Source organism: Zonotrichia albicollis, chromosome 19 (assembly GCF_047830755.1).
Source record: "Zonotrichia albicollis isolate bZonAlb1 chromosome 19, bZonAlb1.hap1, whole genome shotgun sequence".
Taxonomy (NCBI): Eukaryota; Metazoa; Chordata; class Aves; order Passeriformes; family Passerellidae; genus Zonotrichia; species Zonotrichia albicollis.
The window spans coordinates 3127232-3150566 of NC_133837.1; the positions used below are offsets into that span (position 1 = coordinate 3127232).

General features: G+C 46.1%; 1 protein-coding gene and 1 long non-coding RNA gene across 10 annotated transcripts in view; one reads left to right on the top strand and one right to left on the bottom strand.

Moving 5' to 3' along the window:
* LOC113460234 (uncharacterized) overlaps positions 1-1419 on the bottom strand; it is a 29800-nt gene extending 28381 nt beyond the window's left edge. For 8 of the 9 annotated variants that reach the window (XR_012583146.1, XR_012583141.1, XR_012583145.1 and 5 more), the window contains exons 1-2: positions 1103-1419; positions 871-971 (exon numbers count right to left, since the gene is read on the bottom strand). This is a non-coding gene — a long non-coding RNA (uncharacterized LOC113460234). The remainder of the gene's footprint in view (positions 1-870; positions 972-1102) is intronic. The other variant, XR_012583142.1, reaches the window with a different exon arrangement.
* A 133-nt stretch (positions 1420-1552) lies between these two features.
* On the top strand, positions 1553-5977 carry TOB1 (transducer of ERBB2, 1). The gene is made up of 2 exons (XM_074554857.1): positions 1553-1819; positions 4061-5977. Exon 2 carries the CDS (start codon positions 4198-4200, stop codon positions 5158-5160), a length of 963 nt encoding a protein of 320 aa, XP_074410958.1. The 5' UTR covers positions 1553-1819; positions 4061-4197; the 3' UTR covers positions 5161-5977.
* Positions 5978-23335: the final 17358 nt, after the last annotated feature.

The window sequence follows — 23335 nt, forward strand, 5'->3', positions numbered from 1 at the left end:
TAGGGAGTTGTTTCACTTTGTCTCTTTTTGATCAAAACAAATACCCAGGACTCAGATTCCTGGAGATGCCACATAAGTTCCCAGTAGTCTCACAGTTGCCAATGATTGTAATGTTATATCTTCACGTTTTATTTTCCATTTGGGGTGCATCGTGACAAGTGACCCAGTTTTCACTGAAAGCGTGTTCAACCCTCTAGACTTAAAAATGGGTGAGAAATACACGGGAAAATTGTAAATATTTTGAATTTTAATCAAGATTTTCAAGTTGTTTGCAATACTGCAATCCCAGTAGCATCAACATTGATACATCTGAATAAAAACTTTGTTTTACAATCAATTAAGCCTTCCATCAGAAATGTTAAGCTGTGGAAAATCCTAAATATTTACCCTCTTCTTTCCCTTAATATTTCAGCTTTTGGGTTACTGCCTCCTATTTTCATATATTCTCTCAGCTACAAAGGGTTAAAAGTCTTGGAATTTCTTCCGACTGGCATTTCCAAATTTCTCCGGGGGCCCATGTAGCGTTTATGCCAAAATGCTTTATTATTATACAAACAGAGCAAGAGGCGGAGAAGGAAAAAAAAAAAACCCACAAAAAAAAAAAAAAAAACAACAACAACAACAAAAAAAAAAGTTACAATTTGTCCTCCAGAACCGGGTCCTGCTGGCGATGTGAGGGAAACCGCCCCAGCACCAATGCTGAACACCCCTAGAGGTGTTTAAGAGCAAACTCGGAGATGTTTTAAGGAACACTGGGGTGGGTCCGCTCCGCTCCATCCCAAAGGCCCCCAGAACCCCGAGCCCGCACCCGGCCCGGCGGCACTGAGGGACACGGACACAGTCACTCACTGCCCGCCCACCGCTGCTCACCTTTGTTCCGCCAAAAACCCGGCCTGGAGCCGCCCCCCCCGTCCCGCTGGCCAATCAGCAGCGGCCGCTCGGGCAGACAGCCAATCGCCGGGCGTTGCTATCTGTGGGGAGTATTTTTAGCCGCTGGGCGCGGCGAAGGGGGGGGGGGGGGGGGTACTGGCGGTGATGTGAGGGGTCGTCCTGCCCCCCCCCCCCCCCCCGCCCCCGTAAGGAAGGAGCCCGCCCGCATCACCTCAGAGCTTGAGGGGTGCCAGCTGTGAAAGCAGCAGCTGTACAAGCGGCCCCTGCCAGCCCCGCCATTGCTGCTGCCGAGGGCCCCACGGGCCACGGTGGTCATGGGAGATGTAGTTCAGTGCTCCCTCTTTTCCCTACCCCGCAGGGCTGAGGGGCCCAAGGGCACGGTTTGACGTAGACAGTGACGCAACGGGGCTGCGAAGCGAGTAGCGCGTTGACGTCAGAGTGGTCCCGCGCGCCGCACCGGGGGATGGGGGAGGGGGGGCGGAGAAGAGAGAAGAGGCAGCGGAGAGGCTCGGCCAGGGGGCGGAGCCTCGGCGGCTGGGACAGGGCTGCCTGGACGCGAGTCACTGGGGGGTGGGGCTTGGGCGATGTGGCGGCGCGGGACGTGGGCGAGGGGCGGCCGTGGGCGGGGCAAGGGAGGGTATAAGTAGGGGCGCGGCAGACGGCGGAGCATAAGCAGAGGGGTTGCAGCTGCGGCGGCCTAGCGCGCCCGTCGTGGGGTGTGAGCAGCACTGCCCTCCCCCCCCTTCCCTCCCCCCCTTTTTTTTTCCGACCCTTCCCCCTCCCTTTTTTTTTTTTTTTCTTCTCTATCCTCTCCCCTCCCATCCTCGCCGAGGGAGCCGGCGCTCGGAGATGGGGCTCGGTTGCTGAGCCGCCAGCCCCCGCCCTCACACCCCCGCCGGAACTGTTTGCACTAACCCCGCGCCCCTGGGTGAGTACCGGCCGTAAGGCGCAGGGGAGCGCGGGCGGGGGGTTGAGGCAGCACGGCCCGGCCTCGGCTCCTGGGCAGGGTGTGCTGAGGCAGTCACGAGCCCGCGGTGCCGGGGGTGCCGAGGGGCACCCGGTGGGTGCGGGGGCTCCTCGGGGAAGGGGCTGGGAGAGAGAGCACGGCTGGGCTGTGAGGGGTCGCTCCCCCTGGGCCGCCCTGGCCGCGCTCGGGCGAGGAGGAGGGAGCGGTGCCGGCTGAGTAATCGGCGCTGGGCCGCTCCGGGAGCGCCGGCAGCGCCCGGCGGGACCTGCCCAACTGTGCGCCAGGAGAGGAGCCCTGCAACCCCCACCTGCCCTCCAGATATCCCCTTCCTCTTCCTCCTTCGCTTTCCTACGGGCTCAGAAAATGCTCTTCCTCCTCCTGCTGCCGCCGGAGCTCTAGGGCTGTGAGCAGAAATCTAATGAGACCCGACTGCCTGGTTATGTAACTCCCACTGCTTAAGGCTCCTGCCAGGGCGCTGTTACTGGGCCACGTATGGGCTCGGATCCTCCAGAAATACTGCCGTCTTCCCATAAATACATAAAAAGAACAAGTTCAAAATGATCAAGCCAGTATATTTGATCAGCTGCTTTTGTACCGTGGATCCGCTTCGCGTAGAGAAATTTACAGAGTCAGCCTGGTGCGCTCTGAAAGGAGCATTCCTTTCTTAAAGGACATGGAGGAAATGAAACAGCGCAGATGGATTAATAAATCATTTTTAAATGCCCCGTTTAACCACCCAATCAGCTTTTCGGCACTGATTGTGCCCCTTTTGTAAATATCTTCTGTTTGCCCTTGATCTTTTCCTTATCCCCACCCGGTGCTGATCCAGCAAACGTTTAAAGGTCGCCTTATCATACATGTAGCCTTGCAGACTATTCCCATACCATGTTGGGGAGAACACGAATGGCTTGGAAATAGGGTTCCAGACTTTAAAAGGAGATTATTTGAAGCAAGAAATAAAAAAGCCGTGTAGTCACATTGTTAATGTCAAAATCCTTTAACTTTGATTTCTCTAATCTTTAGTGACAGCTATGCTAAATTTTGTTCTTAGTGATGCAGTGCAGAAAAGCCCATAGGTAATAGAGATTCTCTTTGGGCTTTTAACTTGATCCAAAAACGCTCCCCATAATTTGTTTTATTGGATTTTTTTTGACAAAGGTGTGTGGTGTGTGTGTATGTTTACACCAAGGTGTACTGCAGGATTCGTATTAGCAGTTCATGTGCTAATGCCTGATTCTTGTCCCTTCTCTAACTTCAGACAGCTAAATTTCTCTTTTGTCCTTTGTGAAGCAGTGACAACCATATCTTACATTAAATATAAAATGGAGTCATGGAGAAGGAGAAAGGCAATCTGCTTTGAGGCTGTCAAAAGCCCGGTTAGCCCAGGAACTTTGTGAAATCTGAGTTACAGACAGTGCAATACAATTGAGTATATAACTGCGTCTTGCATCTGAAAATAGAGAATAATTTGAAGAAAGAGAAAAAATTGTGAACTAATTATCAGTCTTGGCCACCCTTGTGACAGAACATACGGGCAGCTATTATGTATGTGCTGACTGCATTTCAGTGTGAGCTGTTGGACGTGCACAGCAGACATTTTCTCCTCAGTTTGCATCATTTCACCCGCGCAGAGTTTAGGGAGATTTGCTTGGACTTAAAATAAATGTTGCATCATTTAAGCTATTTGTAAGAAACTATCTAAAGCAACTGTTAACATTATTATATTTCTGCAGCCTGTGGTTGTAGTCAGTATGTTTCCAAACTTTAAAGTGATAAATGACCCTTGGACTAAGACCTTTCAGGCTAAACTAATGGTCTGGTACTAAATTTTGCAGCTGAGTACTGTAAATCATCCAAATACAGGTTGATAATTGAACTGTTGACACTCTTGGCAGTTCTGTGATGTCTTAAAAATTATCTTTGCTGCTTTGTGAATAACTAAACACGCAGCTCACGTGATTTGGAAGTTCCTCATGCTGCATATGTAAACACATGCCTATCCTCTCTAGTGTTGTTTGTAAGTCACACTGAGTGGAGCTGACATCCTCACCTTCCGCAGGCAGGAACAGAAATAGTTTGAGGCACATTTTTTCACTTTAAAAGTAACCTATTTTCTGCAGAAAATGGAGCTAGAAGAATAGGCCTTGGAGCTTGATCTTACACTGTTCTTATCTGGATGTTTGCTTTTCTCTTTTCTTAAAGGAACAAGAGCACTCAAGGTGAAGGACAATAATCAACTTGAATCAGCATTTTCAATGAAATTTTGTTTCCCTGTGGCATCTTGAACACTTTCTTCTTTGGGTTTTGAAACAGACTTATAACTCTGTGGCACAGCAGCTATGCAGCTTGAAATCCAAGTAGCACTCAATTTTATTATTTCATATCTGTACAATAAGCTTCCCAGACGACGTGTCAACATTTTTGGTGAAGAGCTTGAAAGACTTCTGAAAAAGAAGTATGAAGGGCACTGGTATCCAGAAAAGCCATACAAAGGATCAGGGTTTAGATGTATTCATATAGGGGAGAAAGTGGACCCAGTAATAGAACAAGCATCCAAAGAGAGTGGTTTGGACATTGATGATGTTCGCGGCAACTTGCCTCAGGATCTTAGCGTTTGGATTGACCCATTTGAGGTTTCATACCAAATCGGTGAAAAGGGACCAGTGAAAGTGCTTTATGTGGATGATAATGAAAATGGATGTGAGTTGGATAAGGAAATCAAGAACAGCTTTAACCCCGAAGCCCAGGTGTTCATGCCTATTAGTGACCCAGCATCTTCAGTGTCCAGTTCTCCTTCTCCTCCCTTTGGTCACTCAGCTGCTGTGAGCCCCACCTTCATGCCCCGCTCTACTCAGCCTTTAACCTTCACCACTGCCACATTTGCTGCCACCAAGTTTGGCTCAACCAAAATGAAGAACAGCGGCCGTGGCAACAAGGTCGCCCGCACCTCTCCCACCAACCTTGGCTTGAATGTCAATGAGCTGTTGAAGCAGAAATCCCTCTCCTCCTCCATGCACTCTCTGTATGGGCTCGGCCTAGGCAGTCAGCAGCAGCAGCAGAAGAGTTCTGCTCTCTCTCCTAACGCAAAGGAGTTCGTTGTCCCCAGCGTGCAGGGTCAAGGTAGCAGCATCTTTCCTGGTGACAGCCCGCTGAACCTCAGTCCTCTCCAGTACAGTAATGCCTTTGATATGTTTGCAGCCTATGGAGGTTTAAATGAGAAGTCTTTTGTGGATGGCTTGAATTTTAGTTTAAACAACATGCAGTATTCTAACCAGCAATTCCAGCCAGTTATGGCTAACTGAAAATAAACAGAGAAATCCAAGTAAATACTATTGTACAAGTTGAAGTGCACGTACCCAAGGGTGTATCTTTTTTCCCACCTCTTGAGATTTTTTTTAAGGCTTGTAGTATGAATACATTCAGGCTTGGTTAGATAAATACAACATGCATCATTTTTTCATTTGCCAACCAAGCACAAAATTATTTTATACTGACTGTACATTACAAAAATATACTCTCAAAAATATGGCCTCTTACAGTATTTAAGATATAGCAAGGAAGTGGCTAATTTTTTCATGTGTATATATATGTGTGCTCAGACATATATGTATATGTATTAAAAAATTGGCACTAATAGGTGGGTTTATTGGTCTTTTTCTAATTGTATAATTTAATTTAGTACAAAGTTTGTAAAATATCAGAGTATATATATTGTTTCTACAACATGGTATTGCATTTATATCTTTTTACTACAGTGATCTGTGACAGCTGCAGCAGCTTCATGTTGTATTTTTTTTACTGAAATTGTAAAATATCCATCTTAAAGACATCAATTCTAAAAAAAGTAAAAAGGTTGTGTACAGAATATTCCTTAGTGGTGGAATTAAAATGTACGAAATATTTGCTTTTTTCAAAAGAAACACAAATTGTATTTTCTGTTAAAAGTTTAAAGATTTTTGCTATATATTATGGAAGAAAATGTAATCGTAAATATTAATTTTGTACCTACATTGTGCAATACTTGAAAAAAGGTATAAAAGTATTTTGAGTCAGTGTCTTACATGTTAAGAGGGACTGAAATAGTTTATATTAAGTTTGTATTAAAATTCTTTAAAATTACTTGGCTGTGGTGATGTGTGTGTTCTTTGTGTCCTGCTGACGAGCTGAGCGCTGTGTTCCTCGTGCTGGCACTGCTGGTGATGCACCAGAGTCTGACTCTGGAGCAAAGGGCTCTAGGCTGGACCTCATGTGGGATTCCTTACCCAAAATAGCCCCGACAAAGTACATAACCTCATTAGGGGCTTGCCTACAATTATTTGAAAAAATCACACTTGTTTTTCATAACTGCAGCTCACTGAAGCCAAAATGGTATTATATATTTTTTCCTTGATAATTAAGACTCTTAAGCTCTGTGAACATTGAGTTATGGGGTGATGGGATGTGAGTAGCAGGGACTCAGGTGATTCAGTGACATTTCCTTTCCATGTCATCAGGATTATTGGAACTATTCTCTCGGGAGGTCCTAGACCAGTAAATCAGCACTCTGTATTAGGGATTAATAGCTCAGAAACTAAACTGAATAAAAGTGCTGATTTACAGCTTACTAAAGCTATTGTAAACGTGCATTTTATATGCTCTTTTAAAAAGAGAAGTGTAATGCACCTACACTGTGACATTCTAAGGTATTTATTTTAGCAGATTTTACAAATTTTAACTGAATAGTTTCTCAAATGGGGAATGGGAGGGGAAATAATTCAGAGGCTGACAGAACAACTCAGGTTTTCCAGGTCTATTTTGAAGTTGAATCCTTTACTCTTTTCCACCTGCTCAGCAAATAGTGTTCTTTGCTAATGGGCATTGTCAAAGGGAAGAGAAACTGCATTAATGTGTAAATCTGACAAAGGTCAGCTTATGTTCCATTGCTGCTCCAGCCATACAGAGACCCAGTGCTAAGTGGATAGTCCTTGGCTCTTGGCAGTGAGTTGTGAGCTGCAGACTGAGCACAGGATTACAATGACCTGTGAATTCTGACACTGGAATTTGAGACCAAAGGTCGGTCTTTTCCTGCTGGATGCACTTGATGTGACAAAAGGTGCAACTCCGTGCACACCCCTGTCTTTGGTGGGAGTGGAGCTGTAGTGGCAGCAGCCTGTGCTTTTCACAGCAGTGCAAACTCTGCTTTTGGCAGAGGCAGGAAGAGCTGGCCGGGCAGAGGTGGGAGGCTGATAGTGGTATCCATTTCCAGTGCCATGACAACCAGTTCAAAAGCAATTATGCAGCAAAAGGGTTTTTTTGGCGTTCATCTGTCTCTGTTTAACTGGCTCCCTTTTATTGAGTTTGCCATCTGGTTTATCTTTCCACTCACAGCACAGCTGCGGACAGCACTGGCCTTAAAAGCGCATTGCTTGGTACCTCATTTTAAGTGGACGATTTTGCTTTTAAGAGGAATTAGAAAAATGCTGGATCAATTGATGGAAAACAGGGGATGCCAGCTCTGGGTATTGTTCCTATATGAATGCCTAGACTTTAATATTTACTACTGTCTTACTATTTACAGCGCAGTACTAATACCTAAACTGCCCAAGAGGCTGAGCAACTCTGACAGGGGAGACTCTTCATGTGTTCTGTAATATTTCTATTCCTGTGACTTAAACTGAGATCATTTGTTTAAAGGTCAGCAAGCTTATCCTTTTCCCAGGCTGATTTGTTCCTTTCCACTGCAACCAGCTCTGTGTCTGGTGGGCCATGCAAGGAAAAATCTGTTGGAACACACATTTTTGCAGCACCTTTCAATACAAAGGTTTGACAAGCAGGGTTTAGTTCTGGTGCTTTGAAAGGAGACAAGTCAAAAAGAGAATTTCAATTTCTCTCAATACAAGTGTGGAGATTTTTTGTTTTAATGATTTTTAACCTTTAAGCGTGAATGATTTTTTAATCTTCTTAGAGGAATGAGAGATGCCTGCTTTGTGTTCGGTCTGCTTCACCCAGTTATTTATCTTCTGCTGAGGTTCCGTGATGAACTTCTGAGACCAAACATTCACGTTGTAACATTCTGTTCTCACCGAGTGCCAGGTCAATCGCTGGGGTCATTTGTGCACTCCCAGTATTCAGCTGTCAGGTAAATGCACTTGCTTGGATCAAAAGACATAAAAACGGGGAAAAGGAAGCGTTTGCTCAGGTGTGCAAATTCTTTTGTATTTTCTCACATGAAAATGCAGTTTACTTCCTTGGAACTCCCAGTGTGGGTTAAACCTTGGAAAGTGACTTTAATTTACAGTGAAGGAAAGGGTAGAAATATGAGACCCCCTCAGTGCTGCTTAGTCCCTCCTATCGCAGCACCCCAGGTGCCCACCCAAGCACAAGTTCCAGGTACTTTGATCTGTAGGGCTCACTTAATTCAGCACAAGTAAATAACTTTTCAAAATTGCAGTCTAGGATCCCTGAAGCTCTTCAGAGGCTCCAGTATGGTTGCACAGAAAGTTCAGGGGACAACTACAGTCTGTACTGTGTTCATTCTGTGGGTGGGGAACAGACTTCTCTCTTGATCAGGAGCCTGGTAATGGCCACCAAACTTAAACTGCTCTGGTTATTTCTGCCGTGGGAACCTGAATCATGGGTGGAGTTCACAGAGTAGTGCTCCTTTGTTGTGTCCTGTTCTCCAGGGTCCCTGGAGCTGAGTCCAGGGCCTGGCACTGCAGGTTGATGAGTACAAGTTCTGCAGTTCTCAGTTTCGGCTCAGGTAATTCATACATATTGAGGATGGGGCTCTGAGCCACCTGATTTAACTGAAGCTCTGTGCTCATTGCAGGGAGTTGGACTAGGTGAGCTATCAAGGTCCCTTCCAATCCAAACCATTCTATGGTTCTATAAGCCATGGAAGGATCATCCTTCTTTGATGATGCAAAATTAGAAAGCTGCTGAAAATTGCTTGTACAGTCTCTTGGTGCACAGCCAGGACAGATGATCCCCCAGTGCTGCACTCTCTGCTCCCACCGCATCCCAACCTGCAAAAGCCTGGTGGGAGCAAAAAGCCCAGCTACATTCTGAACTGTCAAGTAACCAAACAACGAGTTGTTGAATCAGCTCTTCAGACTAACATGGGATCAAAGCAGAGTTCATGTACTGATTTGATGCCCTAGACTGTTCTATTAACGTTTCAGGAATAAATACCTCAGGGTTTGTGTTGGTAGTTTTGGAGCAGATGAAGCAAACCAGTGGTTCAGCACTCTTTTTTATATCATCAGCAAGTTGATTTAAATTGAGTGTACAGAGTTGGCTGCATTCCCTTCATGAGTTGCATAAAAAGTTTGCTAAATTGAAGTGCCAGAGCTGTACAATCCTGCTGAAGAGACTGTTTCCAAAGATCAATGAGAGGAACAGTTAAACTGTTACCGTGGCAGTGCCTGTGTGACTTTTGTCCTCTTGGCTTTATTTTAGTGACAGTAGTAAGGAGTTTTGCCTTACAGAAGGGAAAAAGCATTAAGACTCAGGAACATAAACCACATCCCCTTTGGAACTATGAGTTCTCTACGTCATAGACAAAATATGATCAGTGTGCGCAACAAATGGCAGGTGTACAATATTTTTAGAAAAACCTTGGCGTGCAGTGCAGACCTCCCTTAACCTCCATCCTTTACTCTGTCAGCTTTGGTTTGTTATAAACAACCTGTCGTACTGATGGCTGCATTTTTGGTGGAACTTGCTGTAGTTTGCATTTGGTGATTTGGCACTTCAGAGGCTTGGAATCACAGCACCTTTTTTCTGAATTTTGGAACACACTTGCATTTACTCTGTCAGCCATGGAGCTCATTGTGCTACATTCCCTTGTCCCCTTGGCTTCAAGATTACCAAGAGCATAAAAGAAAAGAGGACTCTGGGAATTTAGAGCCTTAATTATTGTTGTTTAGTGCCCCTATGAGCTTCTCTGAGAAGTTTTTATCAACTGGCTAATGCCTTTAAAACCAGGTCTGGAAATCCACCTTCTTTCCTTGGCAGAATTCATTCCCTTGCTACACCCATAACCATAGCTTTTCTTCCTCCCACAGCATCCTCAGTAGGACTGAGTTCTGTGTTGCTCCCTTTGTTCACCACTTCTTGCTACTTGCTGTGCTGCTCCAGGCTTGCCTGTTGCTCCTCTCTTCACCCAGACTCCACTTCAGCCTGACCTGTGAGTGCTGGAGCTGCTGTTCCAGGGGAGACACGGCATGCAAGGCTCCAGCGAGAGAGGTGCCCTCTCCCAGCACCTCCTGACCTCAGGCTTTGCTTGGCTTCACTTCAAAGGTGCAGTGTCAAGAGTTTAGGAATGTCAGAACGCAGGGAAGGGTTGCAGGAGGTGCTCTCATCCCAGGGAATGGGGCAAATTTGCTGCTTGGGCAGCCTCAGTAATGCAACATCCAGGAGTTTTCAGCCACGCTGATGGAAACCAGAGTTGGCAGGTTAGAGAGAAGCATGGTGTCATAGATGATAGCTTAGGTACTCCACAGACCAGAGCTGACTCTGGGCAACACATTGCCCTTTTCTGTGTTGTTTCTGCCTCTGTCTACATTGGAATCTGCTGTAAGTGTCAGACTTTCCCTGGCTGTTTGCTATAAGGAACTTCATCCAGCTTCTCCGTGCCACAGGAACAAACGCTGAGGCTGACCTGCCATTCCCTCCTTTTATTGCATTTAGTCTCTGTGGCCTTGGAGTGCCTCCTTTGTTGCTCAATTCTCTTAACCTGGATTAGGTAACCTTTGTGTTTTGAAACAAGACATGCCTACAAGAGTGAGGCACCGGGTTCTCATTGTTCATGGCATGCAGAGTCTGATTCACCCCCATCAGAGCAGAAGGCCTCTGGAGCACTGAAATCTCACATACTGATTATTGTGATTCTCTAAAAGAATGTCTGTGGATGTTTCTATATATATGAAAGTATATATTCCTCCGGTACAAATAATGTGAAAATTTTGCAGCTGAAGTTGTTGCTGGTGAAAATTAGATTTGCAGACAGATTTTACAAACTAAAATGAATTCCCCTTTGATTTTAATTAGACTTTGATGCTACACATCCCACATGCCACCACAGAGACAGGGCTGCTGGGCTCTGCCACAGCCATGCTAAGAAGTGTGAATCTTCTACAGATCAACTGGGCAAGAGTATATTTGGTGCTTTTAAGCCAATATTTGAGCCTTTCACTCCCTGCTGAGTCTCAGATGTTGTATATAATATTTTGAAGCTCAAGGGTCTGTGCTTTCCAGGGTTAACCAGGTACCTACAGCACCTTTGCAATTGAGTGAAAGAGTGCAAAATTCCAGTTACTGTTGAAAATATTAACACTTGGGGCAATTACCTACTTTGCAGATATATGAATACTACATATTGAATCTCACGTTGTGTTTATTAACTGCTTTGAGATATATTTGCATATTTGACTTGAGAAAATTGCTATTTCATTTTTGAATAACAGGTGTTTTGAGTAAAGGATGTTCTGCTCTTTTGCCTCTAGACTGTTACAGTGCTGTCCTAAAGATTCCTTTCAGCATTGCTAAACCAAATCACTTGAGAAATTGTGATTCAGTCTTCCAAGAAGATTTTAGAAATGATGAGGTAATCATAAATAATAATCCACCTCACCTCACATTAATTTATCTTATGGGTGTAGCGTGAAATAGATTTCAGAGTTTCCTTCTCTCCACAAGTTCTCTAAGAACTTATATTTATGTGAAAATTTAGGTCCTTAGGAAATCACAATTTCTCTGGAACTGTCACTGTGCAGGAAACAATATTGAAGGGATAGTGATGAGCTCAGAAGTGCTAGCTTTTAACCACAGCTGCTTAATAGAATCAGATTTCTAAGTGACACAGAAGGACTGAGACCTGCTATCACCCTCCTGCCTGTGTGCTTTGCATGACAGATTTGGCAGGCTGCTGGCAACAACTGCAGGCAACTCCTCAAACTGACCTGTACAAACTGATAAGGGACAGAAGTGCCCAGTAAAGAATCAGCCACTCCATCTCCTACCTCTCACTCCTGACCTACAAGGAAGGTCTCCAGAACGGCTTCAAAAGACAATCCAAGTACTAAAATTCCTGACTCCAGGATAGAAAATCACATAGATATTGACTGCATATTACATTACGGTTTTTGCCATCACCAGACATTCCTAGGCAATAATTATTCCTATCTCTCTTACTCTCTCTTTGTGCCACAAATTACATCATCAGCTGTCCTCTGGCTAGCATCCTCCCTTTCATCAACAGGAATTAATCACCCTTTCTCTCAAACTGCCTAATTAATATAATGAAGTTTAACACAGAACAACTATTCTCAGTCTGTATTTAGCTCTAAGATTATTGCTTCTATTTCAGATCTGAAGCACACTGATGTGCCTGCAATCATGTGTAGTTTTTCTGAGCGTGCCCACTGACCCAATAAATGATGTCCCCTGTCCCTGCCCTTGCCTCACTTCCATCTTGCCCTGTCCTCGCTCTGATGCCTCTGCTGCACCTCCAGGCTTGTTCCTGCCGGGCTGAGCCTGCCAAGGAAGGCACCACCTCAAGGAGCTGCTATGGGAGGTGCTGCACTGGCCCAGCTCAAGGGGGAAGTGCAGGCATCCTGTGCTGGAGCTGCTCTGTCTGCACCACCCATCCCACCCCGTGCCCCCTGGCAGGGGCTGGTGACAGGTAAGATAAGCTGCTGGTGATAATGGAGAGCTGGGAGAAAGGCTGATCATTTTGTTAGACAGCACTCATTTGGGGGTGATGGAACTTTTGGAGGCAATAAAGTTATCTTTCATTTTTTCTTGGCGTCTCTATGGTTTTAAGTATTCAGTGTTTAGAGTCTTTGACCTGCCCAAAGTAAGGTACCAGAAGATCTGGTTAAATTCAGCACCTGGATCTCATCTGGTATACATCCATCTTTTTTCCACTGTTCTGCTGTACAACCCCTCTCCTACATTGTTTAGTCCTTGAAATTTCTAGATTTCCCCCTCCTAATTTTTATTTCCGTCTTCCTTCAAGGTCTCCCTTAAAACTTGCTTTTTTTAGTTTCCTTCCCAAACCCAACTGTTCTCCCTTGCTGCTTGTCTGAGGTCTGTGCCTCACCATGTATAATTTGCAGCGCATTATCTGATGGAGACTGTAATCTCTCTAGGGCAGGGCTGTGTCCTGCCCTGGACTCACAGTTGCCTGTTTTACTCTGTGAGGCTGAATAAGAAGGACAGAAATAGAAGAGTACACAGACACTCCCAAATAAACTGTGTTGTGTGATCTATGTTCCAGAAACAAATGCAGGAACAATTGTTACTAGTAACGTGGTTTATGCTTTACCACTGCGGCTTGGGAAGAAGTAGATCCTTTAGGCAAAGGAACATCCTTTACAAAATATTTGTGGAATGTATTTATCTAAAAATACAAGGGCTTATGTTAGAGAACAATGTTCCTCTGCTGATTTATAGTTAACTGTCAATGGCAACACAAGACTAGAACCTTTTAACCAGTCATGCTGTAGTAATGTCTTAACTTTATCCCTTTCCTCCTCTGTAACATCTGTTCCAATGCTGACTTCCTTGGCCTCCGCTGCTGCTTTTGGAAGAGTCCCCCTCACTTGGCTCTCCCATTGTGGGAGGACCAGAAAAGGAGGATGGATGAGGAGAAAGGATGAGCCTACTCACAGAGGTAAAGGTTGGGGGTGAAACCTCAGGCATGCAGGACAGACTTCTGCCTTTAGAAAACTGAAACTTCCATTGAAATGTCCCTCTGCACATGTGCTGGGGGTAATGTGTGGCTAATAATGCATTTTTAAAAGGCTTTTTGGCCAGGGATCTCCAGTAAGGAGATTTGGACTTTTTGCTGCCTGCACAAATGGCGTCTGCACATAAACATCTCCCGAGTGGAATTGAAGAACGAGCGCTGTGTAAGCGGAGATGAGGATCAGCTGTGAGCCCAACTTGGTGATGCTTCCCCGCAAAAGCCAGAATGGTTAGAGGGAGAGGATTTTGACTTTGCTTCTTTTCCAGAGAGATCTGGGGCTGCCTAGCCCAGCCCTGCTGCTGGGGGTGTTGCTGCGAGGTGGCAAGTGGCCCACTGGAACAAAAGGCTCATTCTGGCTCTGGCCAGGCTCTCGCACTGCGCAGCTCCCAATTGTCCTTTGGAAAGAGCAGTGCTGGAGTGCCCAGTTTGTGCCCTCCTGTGGGGCACTGTCATTCTAGATATTTTAGTCTTTTGTCATGTATAATAATATATCTGTACTATTTGCAAGCAGTTAGTCATCTGCTAGCCAGAATGTTTTTTTTTTTCCCTTGAGGATGTTTAGGATCACATAACTCTTACAGGCAGAGGGGAAAACATCTGAAGATGTTCAGATTAGTCATATCACTGCTGCAGTTATCTTCATCCAGAGCCTTTTCTTTCATTCCCCGTTAGAGCTCCTGAACTTGAGGGCTGTATCTCATCTCCAGCCTTTCCCAGAATGACAATTATCAAGGCAAGCTGGAAGGCAAAGAGGAGTCCAGGCTGTACAGCATCTATCCAGTTATTATATTTCTTTATTTACTTGTTTTTATTTTTGTTGTTGTTGTTGTTATTTTTGTTTTGGTTTTTTGTTTGTTTTGGTTTTTTAACACTTGATAAATCATGCCATGGAAAGCTGGGAATGGGAGCATATGACCTGCTCTCCTACTCCTGCCTTCCAGCAGCAGTTCTGGTTTCTCTGGGCACCCATTCCCCTTCAGAATAAGGTATAATAACCCCATTTCTGTGTCTGTCAGAGGAGCTCTAAAGTTTTCTTCTTGCCTGAGAGCTCTGTCTGACCCCAGGCTATGATACCACTGCTGCTGTAAAGCATCTCCTAATCACCCACAGGCTTTTATCCTCAGAAAATCCCCCTGTGGCATTGCTTCCCCTGTTGAGGAGAGCCCTGGACTGTGGCCCCAGGTTGGCCTTTTTCTCCTGTGAAATGCACGATCCCCTCACAGCAGGGAAAAGGTAAAGTATTATTTGCTTTCCATCCATTACACGTCCTGTGCTTGGCTGGGATGTGCTTAAACCGGGGACAGCTGATTATGGGCTGTTTTCAAGGGAGCTGATGTTGAGTAGGACTAAACAGCAGTGACTGTCACTGTAGACGGGATCAATTTTTTTCTGGGGATCAGTTGGGCTGTGCCCACAGTGAGGATGTTAATGGGTATTGTCCAACACACAGTGGCATCCCAGCAGTACAGGGACAAGCCAATTGAGACAAAAATGAAGGAAAATTGAAAATTGGTCGCTGTTACTTGTAACTCTTTGAGGTCCTTTTAGAAACAGACCCCAAAGAGCAGCCAAACTGCAATGGATTTAGCCTGATGGTCGCTCTGTGCTGCTGTCAGGCTGGGTGAGGGGTCTGTGTCGCACTCGGCTGCTTTAGCTGCTGTTTGCATTCACAGGATCAGGCGCTGGGAGGCCGCTTGCAGAACAAATGCCTTTGCCCTGCACCTTGTCCTTGTGAACTGGAAGAACCTGAAGGACTGGTGAAAATAGGGACCTGCAGCCAGCTCCTGTCAGGATTCACTTGGGGATCGTTCTTTCCTCAGTCTTTCCAGAAATGAAGTAACATTTACTGGGAGGTACCTTCCCCGTGGCAATTGGCCCACGAGGATGTGCTGAGGCACGGCTGGGGCTAGGATGCACTAAAAATACAAGTGACAAGTGTAAACATTGCCTTGTGCCAGGGTGGGAGGGTGTCTCAGAGAGGTGCCAGGGACGGCCAGCGGCTGCGGGTGGCAGAGCAGACACAGGCACACAGCCTCTCCCTCTGAGGTGTTCTGGGGTTTTTTGAAAAGGACTTGTTTAAAATTCAAATGGGTTTACACATTAAAATCGCAGCTTCCTCCTCATTGTGTCGCTGTAGCCACGTTTCAAGAGGTCGGGGAAGAGACTGCAAACCGGAAAACAAGGAAACGAAGAAACAGGAAAAACCTACGGAAGGAGAAATGTCTTCACCTCCTCCCTCCTCTGCAGGGCACTCTTCTTCCTTTCGTTTTCTTTCTAAGCCCTAAAAGCGAATACAAAACATTAGAAAGGAGGTGGCCCGCTCCCCCTGCGGAAGGCGCGGCTCAGGGGACAGGCCAAGGTGACACGGGGGGTGCCACGTCAGCTGTGCCCGAGCCTGCCAGCAGCGGTGGCCGTGGAGAGGCGTGGAGAGCCATGGAGAGCCATGCAGAGCCATGGAGAGCCATGGAGAGCCATGGAGAGCCATGGAGAGGCATGGAGAGCCATGGAGAGGCATGGAGAGCCATGGAGAGCCATGGAGAGGCATGGAGAGCCATGCAGAGCCATGCAGAGCCATGCAGAGCCTGCCGGCAGAGGCGGCCATGGAAAAGCACCGACTGCGAGCGCTGCCGGTCGCCGCCGCTCCGAGCCCGCCTCGGGCAGGCGCTGATGAGCCCCGGGAGCGGCTCCGCCTTCGCCTTCTCCTCCTTCGCCTTCTCCTCCTCCTCTCCTCTCCCTCCTCTCCCGCACACGCTTTCTGTCTGTCTGTCTGTCTGGGGAGCTGCGGGCTCCGGGCTCCTGTCGAAAATAGGCTTCCCCAGATGAATGAGCAGCCCCTACAAAACAAACAAAAACGTGCTTTCCCCTACCTCATTGACTGGAGTTTTTTGTCAGCTGCAGGATAAGGGAAAACAGCTTTTTATTTCTGACTTTGGCAATCCCCCATGTGCAGCTCCAGCTGGGAGGGATGTTTCAAAGCCCTTTTGCTCCAGACTATAAAATTACTCAGCATTTACAGGTCCAGGTCTTTAGAGCTATTTTTATTCTGTGCCTATTTTGCTGTGCCTGAGAGTGACATGTTGTGGATGCTTCCAGCTAACAGTGCCTGAATGTAAATAATGCTTTGCTCTTATTTACAAACCAAGAGGTTTTTTGTTTTTTTTTCCTTAGTTATGTTTACAAAAATGTATTCATGTTCTGATTTTCTTTATGCAGTAATGAAAGTACCTGAACTCCAAGGCAGGGAGGGTTTGGTGAGCAGAAGGGGCAGGAGCCTGGCTGCACTGTGTTACATAAACAATGTGCTGCTTTTGAAAGCAGACCTAGAGGCGTTTGAAATGTGTTTGTTTAGGCCAGGAACCCATCTGGGCCTACCAGTAATGGATTCACAGAGCTATTGTGTGTTTGCTCAGTTCACAGGTTTTACATATGTTACATGATTTGCACCAATCAATACAGAACGTGGACACATATGCTCACATCTGGACCATATGAGCCATGAGGGCAGGGACTGAGTAGTGATCTTCCTAGCACCTGGCACTGTCTGGATTTCAGGATAAAAATACATATTTTTATTTATTGATTTTTAATGAGCTGTTAGATTTCTGAGGCACAGAGGGGCAGTGCCCATTTCATTGCACAACTCCTGCAGGAGGCAGCTCTACCGCAGAGCGGCCTCCCTCACCTGGCTGGCCAAGAAAGAAAACTCCAAATTCCACTTGAATGTAGCACAGGACAAGGATCACAATGCTGGATCAAGGACCTGCCCCCACTCACAGCTCTGCCAAGGACATGGCAATGCATTTTAATTCTGACTATGGAAGTAGGGAAAAAAAAGTTTTATCCACAAAGAAAGAAACCAGTTCTTTACGTGGGAAATATGAAATAGAAGCAAACCTCAAGGCTGTATGTAGAAACACCTTTCCGAGCCCTTCAGGGCGCCCATGGCCCTTGCTTCTGGTTACCTGTCCATCTCTCACAGCTTCGGGAGGCTCCAGAAACCCCCCATCTTTCCAGACACAGCTCTGGAAGCAGCACTTTTTCCATGGTGCTGGAGAGCACGTGCAGAGCTCCATCACTGAGGACTGGGCCAGAGCATTTGCCCAAGAGTCAGATTTAAAGCCCTGTGCTCACCCAGCAAAACCCAGGGCCTGATTTGGCAATACTCTCTCTTGAGCAGACTGGTGAGAAAAGTGGAGGCCAGGAACTTCAACTGTATGACCTCGTAATGCCCAGAGACTCAAGCCTGTGACAAAAATCTTGCTGGTCAAGGCAATTGCTAAAAAAAGGGGGAAAGGAAAAAAAAACCAACCAACCAAATCTGTCATCTGTCCAGATTGCTAACTAAATAACCTGTAAGCTGCAATAATTCTGCAAAAGATACTCTCAGGAGTGTATTTTACTGTGAAAGAGGTTATAAATAATAATAACAAATTAATGCATCTGTGTGTACTTCACAAAGCAAGTAAAACCTTTCTTCTTCTTCAAGCCTGTGGTCTGTGAGTAATTCCTGAACCAGAGGAGCAGCTCTGTCTATCTTACACGGTGTTTGTTACAAATCATTTGCTCATGTGTTTATCTTCCTGTCAGGGTGGGAGCAGCAAATCCTCCTCTGGCTTTTGTCTGCTGAAAAACTTCTATAGATAAACATGAAAAATTTGATTAATAAGTAAAAGGTGTAGGGGTGCATCTTGGGGATGAATGTGCTCCTAGAGCCTATGGTGGAGGGGCTGTGAGAATCTTTACGAGGCAGCTGGTGGAGCATTTCTGGCTGGCACACAGTGCTGAGCCACAAAGGCTAATAATTTTGTAGGAAAACAAAAGCTAAGCCAAAAAGACCATCTCCAAAACCTGCTTCCCTGCCAGGACTCCTGCAGTGAACAGGCAAACAGCCATGGCCCAACAGAAACCTGTCAGAGCATCCCAGCTTGGAGAAAACTCTTTCAGAGCTCTCTGAATCCTCGGGTGGCAACGCTGCTCCTCCAGAGCCTCCTGGGAGCCTGTCCTGGGTGAGAGCTCCAGCCCCAGCTTTGGAGGTTCTGTGGCCGAGAGAGACCTTAAACGTTCATTCACAAAGAAAACTGAGGAAAAGGGTTTCTGTTTATGCTGGTGGTGGAAAAGTGTAAACTTGTGATTGCTGGAAGGCTCTGCCATCTGAAGGCAAACTAAAAGAATGACCCAAAAAATGCCAACAATTAATTTTTTTTTAAATAAATAACATGAATTTAAAGCCAATTTTCTGATGCTGGGAGATGTGACTCGTGATTCCTAAATGCTTTGTGTTGCCACACCTGGTATTTCAGGGGAAAAGCACCATCAGAGACCCAACAGATAAAGAGATTTTGGAGTAAGTCCTTCTGATACCACCTGTTAAATTAGTAGATCAGAGAGGGCCATTAACTTTTCCCTTTTAATCTGTGTTTATTTTCTGATGTCTCTCTGTGCTCACTGAGTGCTCCATCACCAAAATCCAAACCTCACAATAAAAGCAGCAATTCCTTTATGTCAGAGATCAGATGCTTTCACCCACCTCTTGATGAGGTGACCTTTGGAGCTGGCTAGCACAGTAAAACTCGAGAATTGCAAATATTATAAGTAAATTGCAAATATTATAACCAATTTGAATTTTATCCCGGGTTAATTACCTGTGTCATCCACATCTGTTAGTGACAATAAATTACAGCAGAAATGGAGAATTTTGTTGCAATGCTACTGCAATACTCACTTTTTGGATTATCTCGTGGTTGAGTATTATCTACTAAGAGATTCATGAATAATTTTGAATAACCGGACCAATATCTTTAGAAACTGTGCAATTTACAAACAGGGAGAGAGAAAGTCTCAAGTAAATTATACATTGTGGCTTTTCTCTGTAGCTCTGGAAATGGATTTAATTGCCTTATCACACCCCCTACCAGATCTTTTTTCCCCCCTGATAAACGGAAAATCTCTCCTCTTGTTTTGCTAACGAGACAATGATGAAATCAGTGAGGCCGGACCCAGCTGCCATGAATAATACAAATTACAATAATACAAATTATGCAGCCAGGTGTCTGTGAAACAGTTAAATAAACCAAGTCCAGGTCGGTCCAGCCTCAGCGGGAGGATGCTTCTCTTTCAGCCGCAGATGTCGCCGTGTCCCCGCCGATGTCATTCATGTCGCGATGCCACGCGCCATCTCGCGTCGGGCGCCGGGAGCGGCCGGAGCCGCCTGTCCCCATTTCAGCCGCCTGACGTCATGTCGGTGCTCAGAGATAAGGTCTTTTTGGGTTTGTTTTTTTTTTTGTTTTGTTTTGTTTTGTTTTGTTTGTGTTTTTTTTTTTTTTTTTAATTAATTTGCTCTCCAATATTGCCAAAATAGGAAGCTGAGACCATGTGAAGAAGACCTCGCATCGCTCTGGGGCCATGATGATGCCACACTGTTGGGGGCTCTGTCATTAAATTTTGGGCAGTGTTGGATGGAGAACCAGGCCTTGCTTGTAGAGTGAGGGTGGAGAGGCCCTGGCACAGCCTGCCCAGGGAGATGGTGGATGCTCCATCCCTGGAAACATTCAGGGTGGGGTTGGATGGGGCTTGGAGCAGCCTGAGCTGGTAGAAAGTGTCCTTGCGCATGGCAGGGCATAGAAAGAGAACATCTTTAAAGGCCCCTTCCAACCGAAACCCTTTGATGATTCTACACTTCTAGGGTATGGTAAGTCATGCTGAGGCTGGTGACACCCCTCTGCCCCACAGCTCTCCTGGAATATCCTGATTTCATTTTGCTCTCTGTTCAGGGATGGAGGGATTTGGTCAAGGCCAGCTTTGGAGGCATTTCCAGAAGGAGCTTTGTGATTTCTAGCATCTTCTCCAAGCACCAGAGAGGCAGGAATTGTGGGGAACTTCTGGAGAGCCTCAGGGCTCCAGAGCTGGGTTTGGGTCTGTGCCTGTTGTCCCTTCTGCTTGTGGGGGCAGGTGCAAGTGAGGCGCCTGTTTTAGGAAGACCTGACATTATGGGGCTGGGATGTGGCTGAGATTTACCTGGTGATCGCAGGAGCACGTTCCTAATTGCAAGGAGCATTCTCTTAGCAGGGCAGTAACCTGTTCAGCCTGAGCATGTGCCAGCACTGCTGGGATTTTGAGATGTCCATGGGCTTTTGTGGCTGTAAATGGGAATGTTGCAGATCGTCAAGCTGCTGTGCTGTTTTGAGACATGTGATGTGGAGGATCTGCTCAGGGGGCTGCCTGCACACAAGAATCAAGCTGGACCCCCCTGGTCAGACCCATGTGTGGATCATCCAGGTCTGGAATGGGAGAAGCTTGCTTGAAGTTGTCATAGGAATGCAGAGCCAGGATTCAATTTCCCCCATGTATATTAATCAATATCATATTTCATTTGCTATTTTATCATCCTGTCACTTGGTATTACTGGAGCTCCTCACAGTCAGCTTGTGGTTTTGCAGCCCTGAATAAACTGATCTCAACAACAACCTTCATATCCTACCTCTCCAATCCCTTTCCAGACCTTCTCCACAGGTTCCCTGGGACACTGCTAATGGCGTCTCTGCACACTGAACTCTGACCTTTTGGTCTTACTCTTTCTTTCTGATGTTTCAACCAGTTGTTGGCTAAGGAGGGTGTCACATCTCTCCAGACTCAGGACAGCTAAATTATTCTAAAAGCCTTGGGTGAGAGAGCTGGAGCTCTAAGGCCTTGATCCAAGTCAACTCCCTCAGCTGGACCAGCCCTGTCCTTGTGATTGCTTCAAAGGAAGCGTCACAGAACATCACTTCCCTCTGTTGAAGTACACACACTCTTCCTCCTCAAATTCTATTTACCACCCAGCTGTGAGTTTTAGCCTCTTACAGTTTCTACCAGACTTGCTGAGTTTACATACCCAGCCCTTGGGAACCATCCTCTAAAATTAGCCCCATGTTTGCTACCTTCCCTGCTCTGTTCCTGCCATGCACTGAAGCAAAGGTTATCTGCTCAGTTAATGGTTAAGCAATGTTTTATATAAGTACTTTTACCCTTGGGTGAAAACCATCTGATCCTGGAGATTTATTACTGCTGTTTTCCTCTTTATTTTGAGCAGTAGAGGAAGCAATATCATTTACACATGTTACAGTCCCCCCTTGGCTCAGAGGAGTGAGTTGCAGAGCAAAGGAGAAAGAGAAGGCACAAAGCCCTTTATGCTAGTTCTTTTTACGCCAGGTAATCCAGACCAACTGTTATGTTGTAAGACCAGTTTAAGGTGAAAAAATGTTCCCCCTCCCTCCTCTGGAGGAGTCTTTCCCTTTCTCTCTTTCTCTTGTGTCCAACCTTCTCGTTCCCTCCTGCATATCTGGGACACATGAGAGGGGTTAGTAATTGCCAGGTGGGACAAGCCCAGTGGCTTTCCATCCTATGATCACCAGGGGACAGTACCAGGGCTCTGAGGAGGCTTGTCCCCATCCTGGAGTGGCCTTATAATTCTGAAACACAGACAGTCAGCTCTCGTTGCCTTTGTCACAGCTGGTCCCTGGCACATGCAGGTCTGTGTCCACCAACAAGCCAGAGGTTTGGAGGAGACTCCCAACACCTTTTGGCTGGGCTAGCACCAGGGACAGCTGGGTGGGAAGAAAGGCGGATGTAGGGATGTGCATACAGAAAAATACTGGAGTTAGAGAGTTTCCTCACTGAAACCTGACCCACCTATCAGCCCTTGGAAGACTTTCCATTTGCTTTCTGAACTCTGAGGCCTAAATGTCATATCATTTGTCCAGCCATAAATAGCTGAGAATTAAACAGACTGTGCTGCTTTTTGGCTAATAGATATGTCATCTAGTGCCGCAACTTTATCTTAAAATCCCACTGCTGTTTGCATTGGAGATCAGGACCTTAAGCTGTCCTTTTCTTTCCAAGTTTTAAAGTGCTGGCAGAACATTCATTCAGTTGTGCAACCTCCATTCAGAGGTTCTCAGGTCTTAGGCGTGGGGATAATTTTTTGCCCTTTGACAGCTGCTGTAAATCAATACAGCAGCTGGAGGTCACTTGTAGTCAATCAGTAACCAGTCCTGGCAGAGAGGAAAACACTAAATACTTGGTATTAAAACAGGCTCTAAACCGGATATTCTTGTTCAGGCTGACATTTTCACAGCTGTGACTTTAAAATCTGGCTCCATCCAGCCTCATTGGAGGTACAGCCTGGTCATGATCTTTTCCTGGTAATTATCCACAGGGAGAATTTCCCAGCACATGCACAAATTACAGCCAAATGGAGCACAAGGTGCTTCAGGTGGAGGAAGTGGGTCCTGTGGTGCAAGGTGCTCATTTGGTGCCAGCTGAATTAATCCTCCTTTTTCAGGAAATCATTAGGTATTGGCTGAAGGTATGTATGACCTTCATCACAACCACCTCCCTCAGGAGGAATTCTTTCAGGGGTCCCTAATTTCTTTTAAAACAAGTGGAAACCCAGCTCTTAAATACCTTTGCTGTCTGAATCATATTCCAGTGGCATCATCACCGCTGTGTGCTCCTCGTTCTGGAACTGGTTGCCCAAAAAATCTTCTGCCTGACCTCATCTGGAGCCCCTGCAATGAGAACATGCTCAATTGCCGCTTCCCTTTGAGCTCAGCAGCTCTGGGCGTTACGTGATGCAGCATCTGTCGCTGAGTAATCACCCAGCCAGCTCTCCCTGTGTGCAGCTCCTTGTACCCTGCCAGCTGTGTGGCACCAGCCCTGTGTGCACCAGCCCCACGTGCAATCTGTGTGCAGCAGCCACACACCATCCC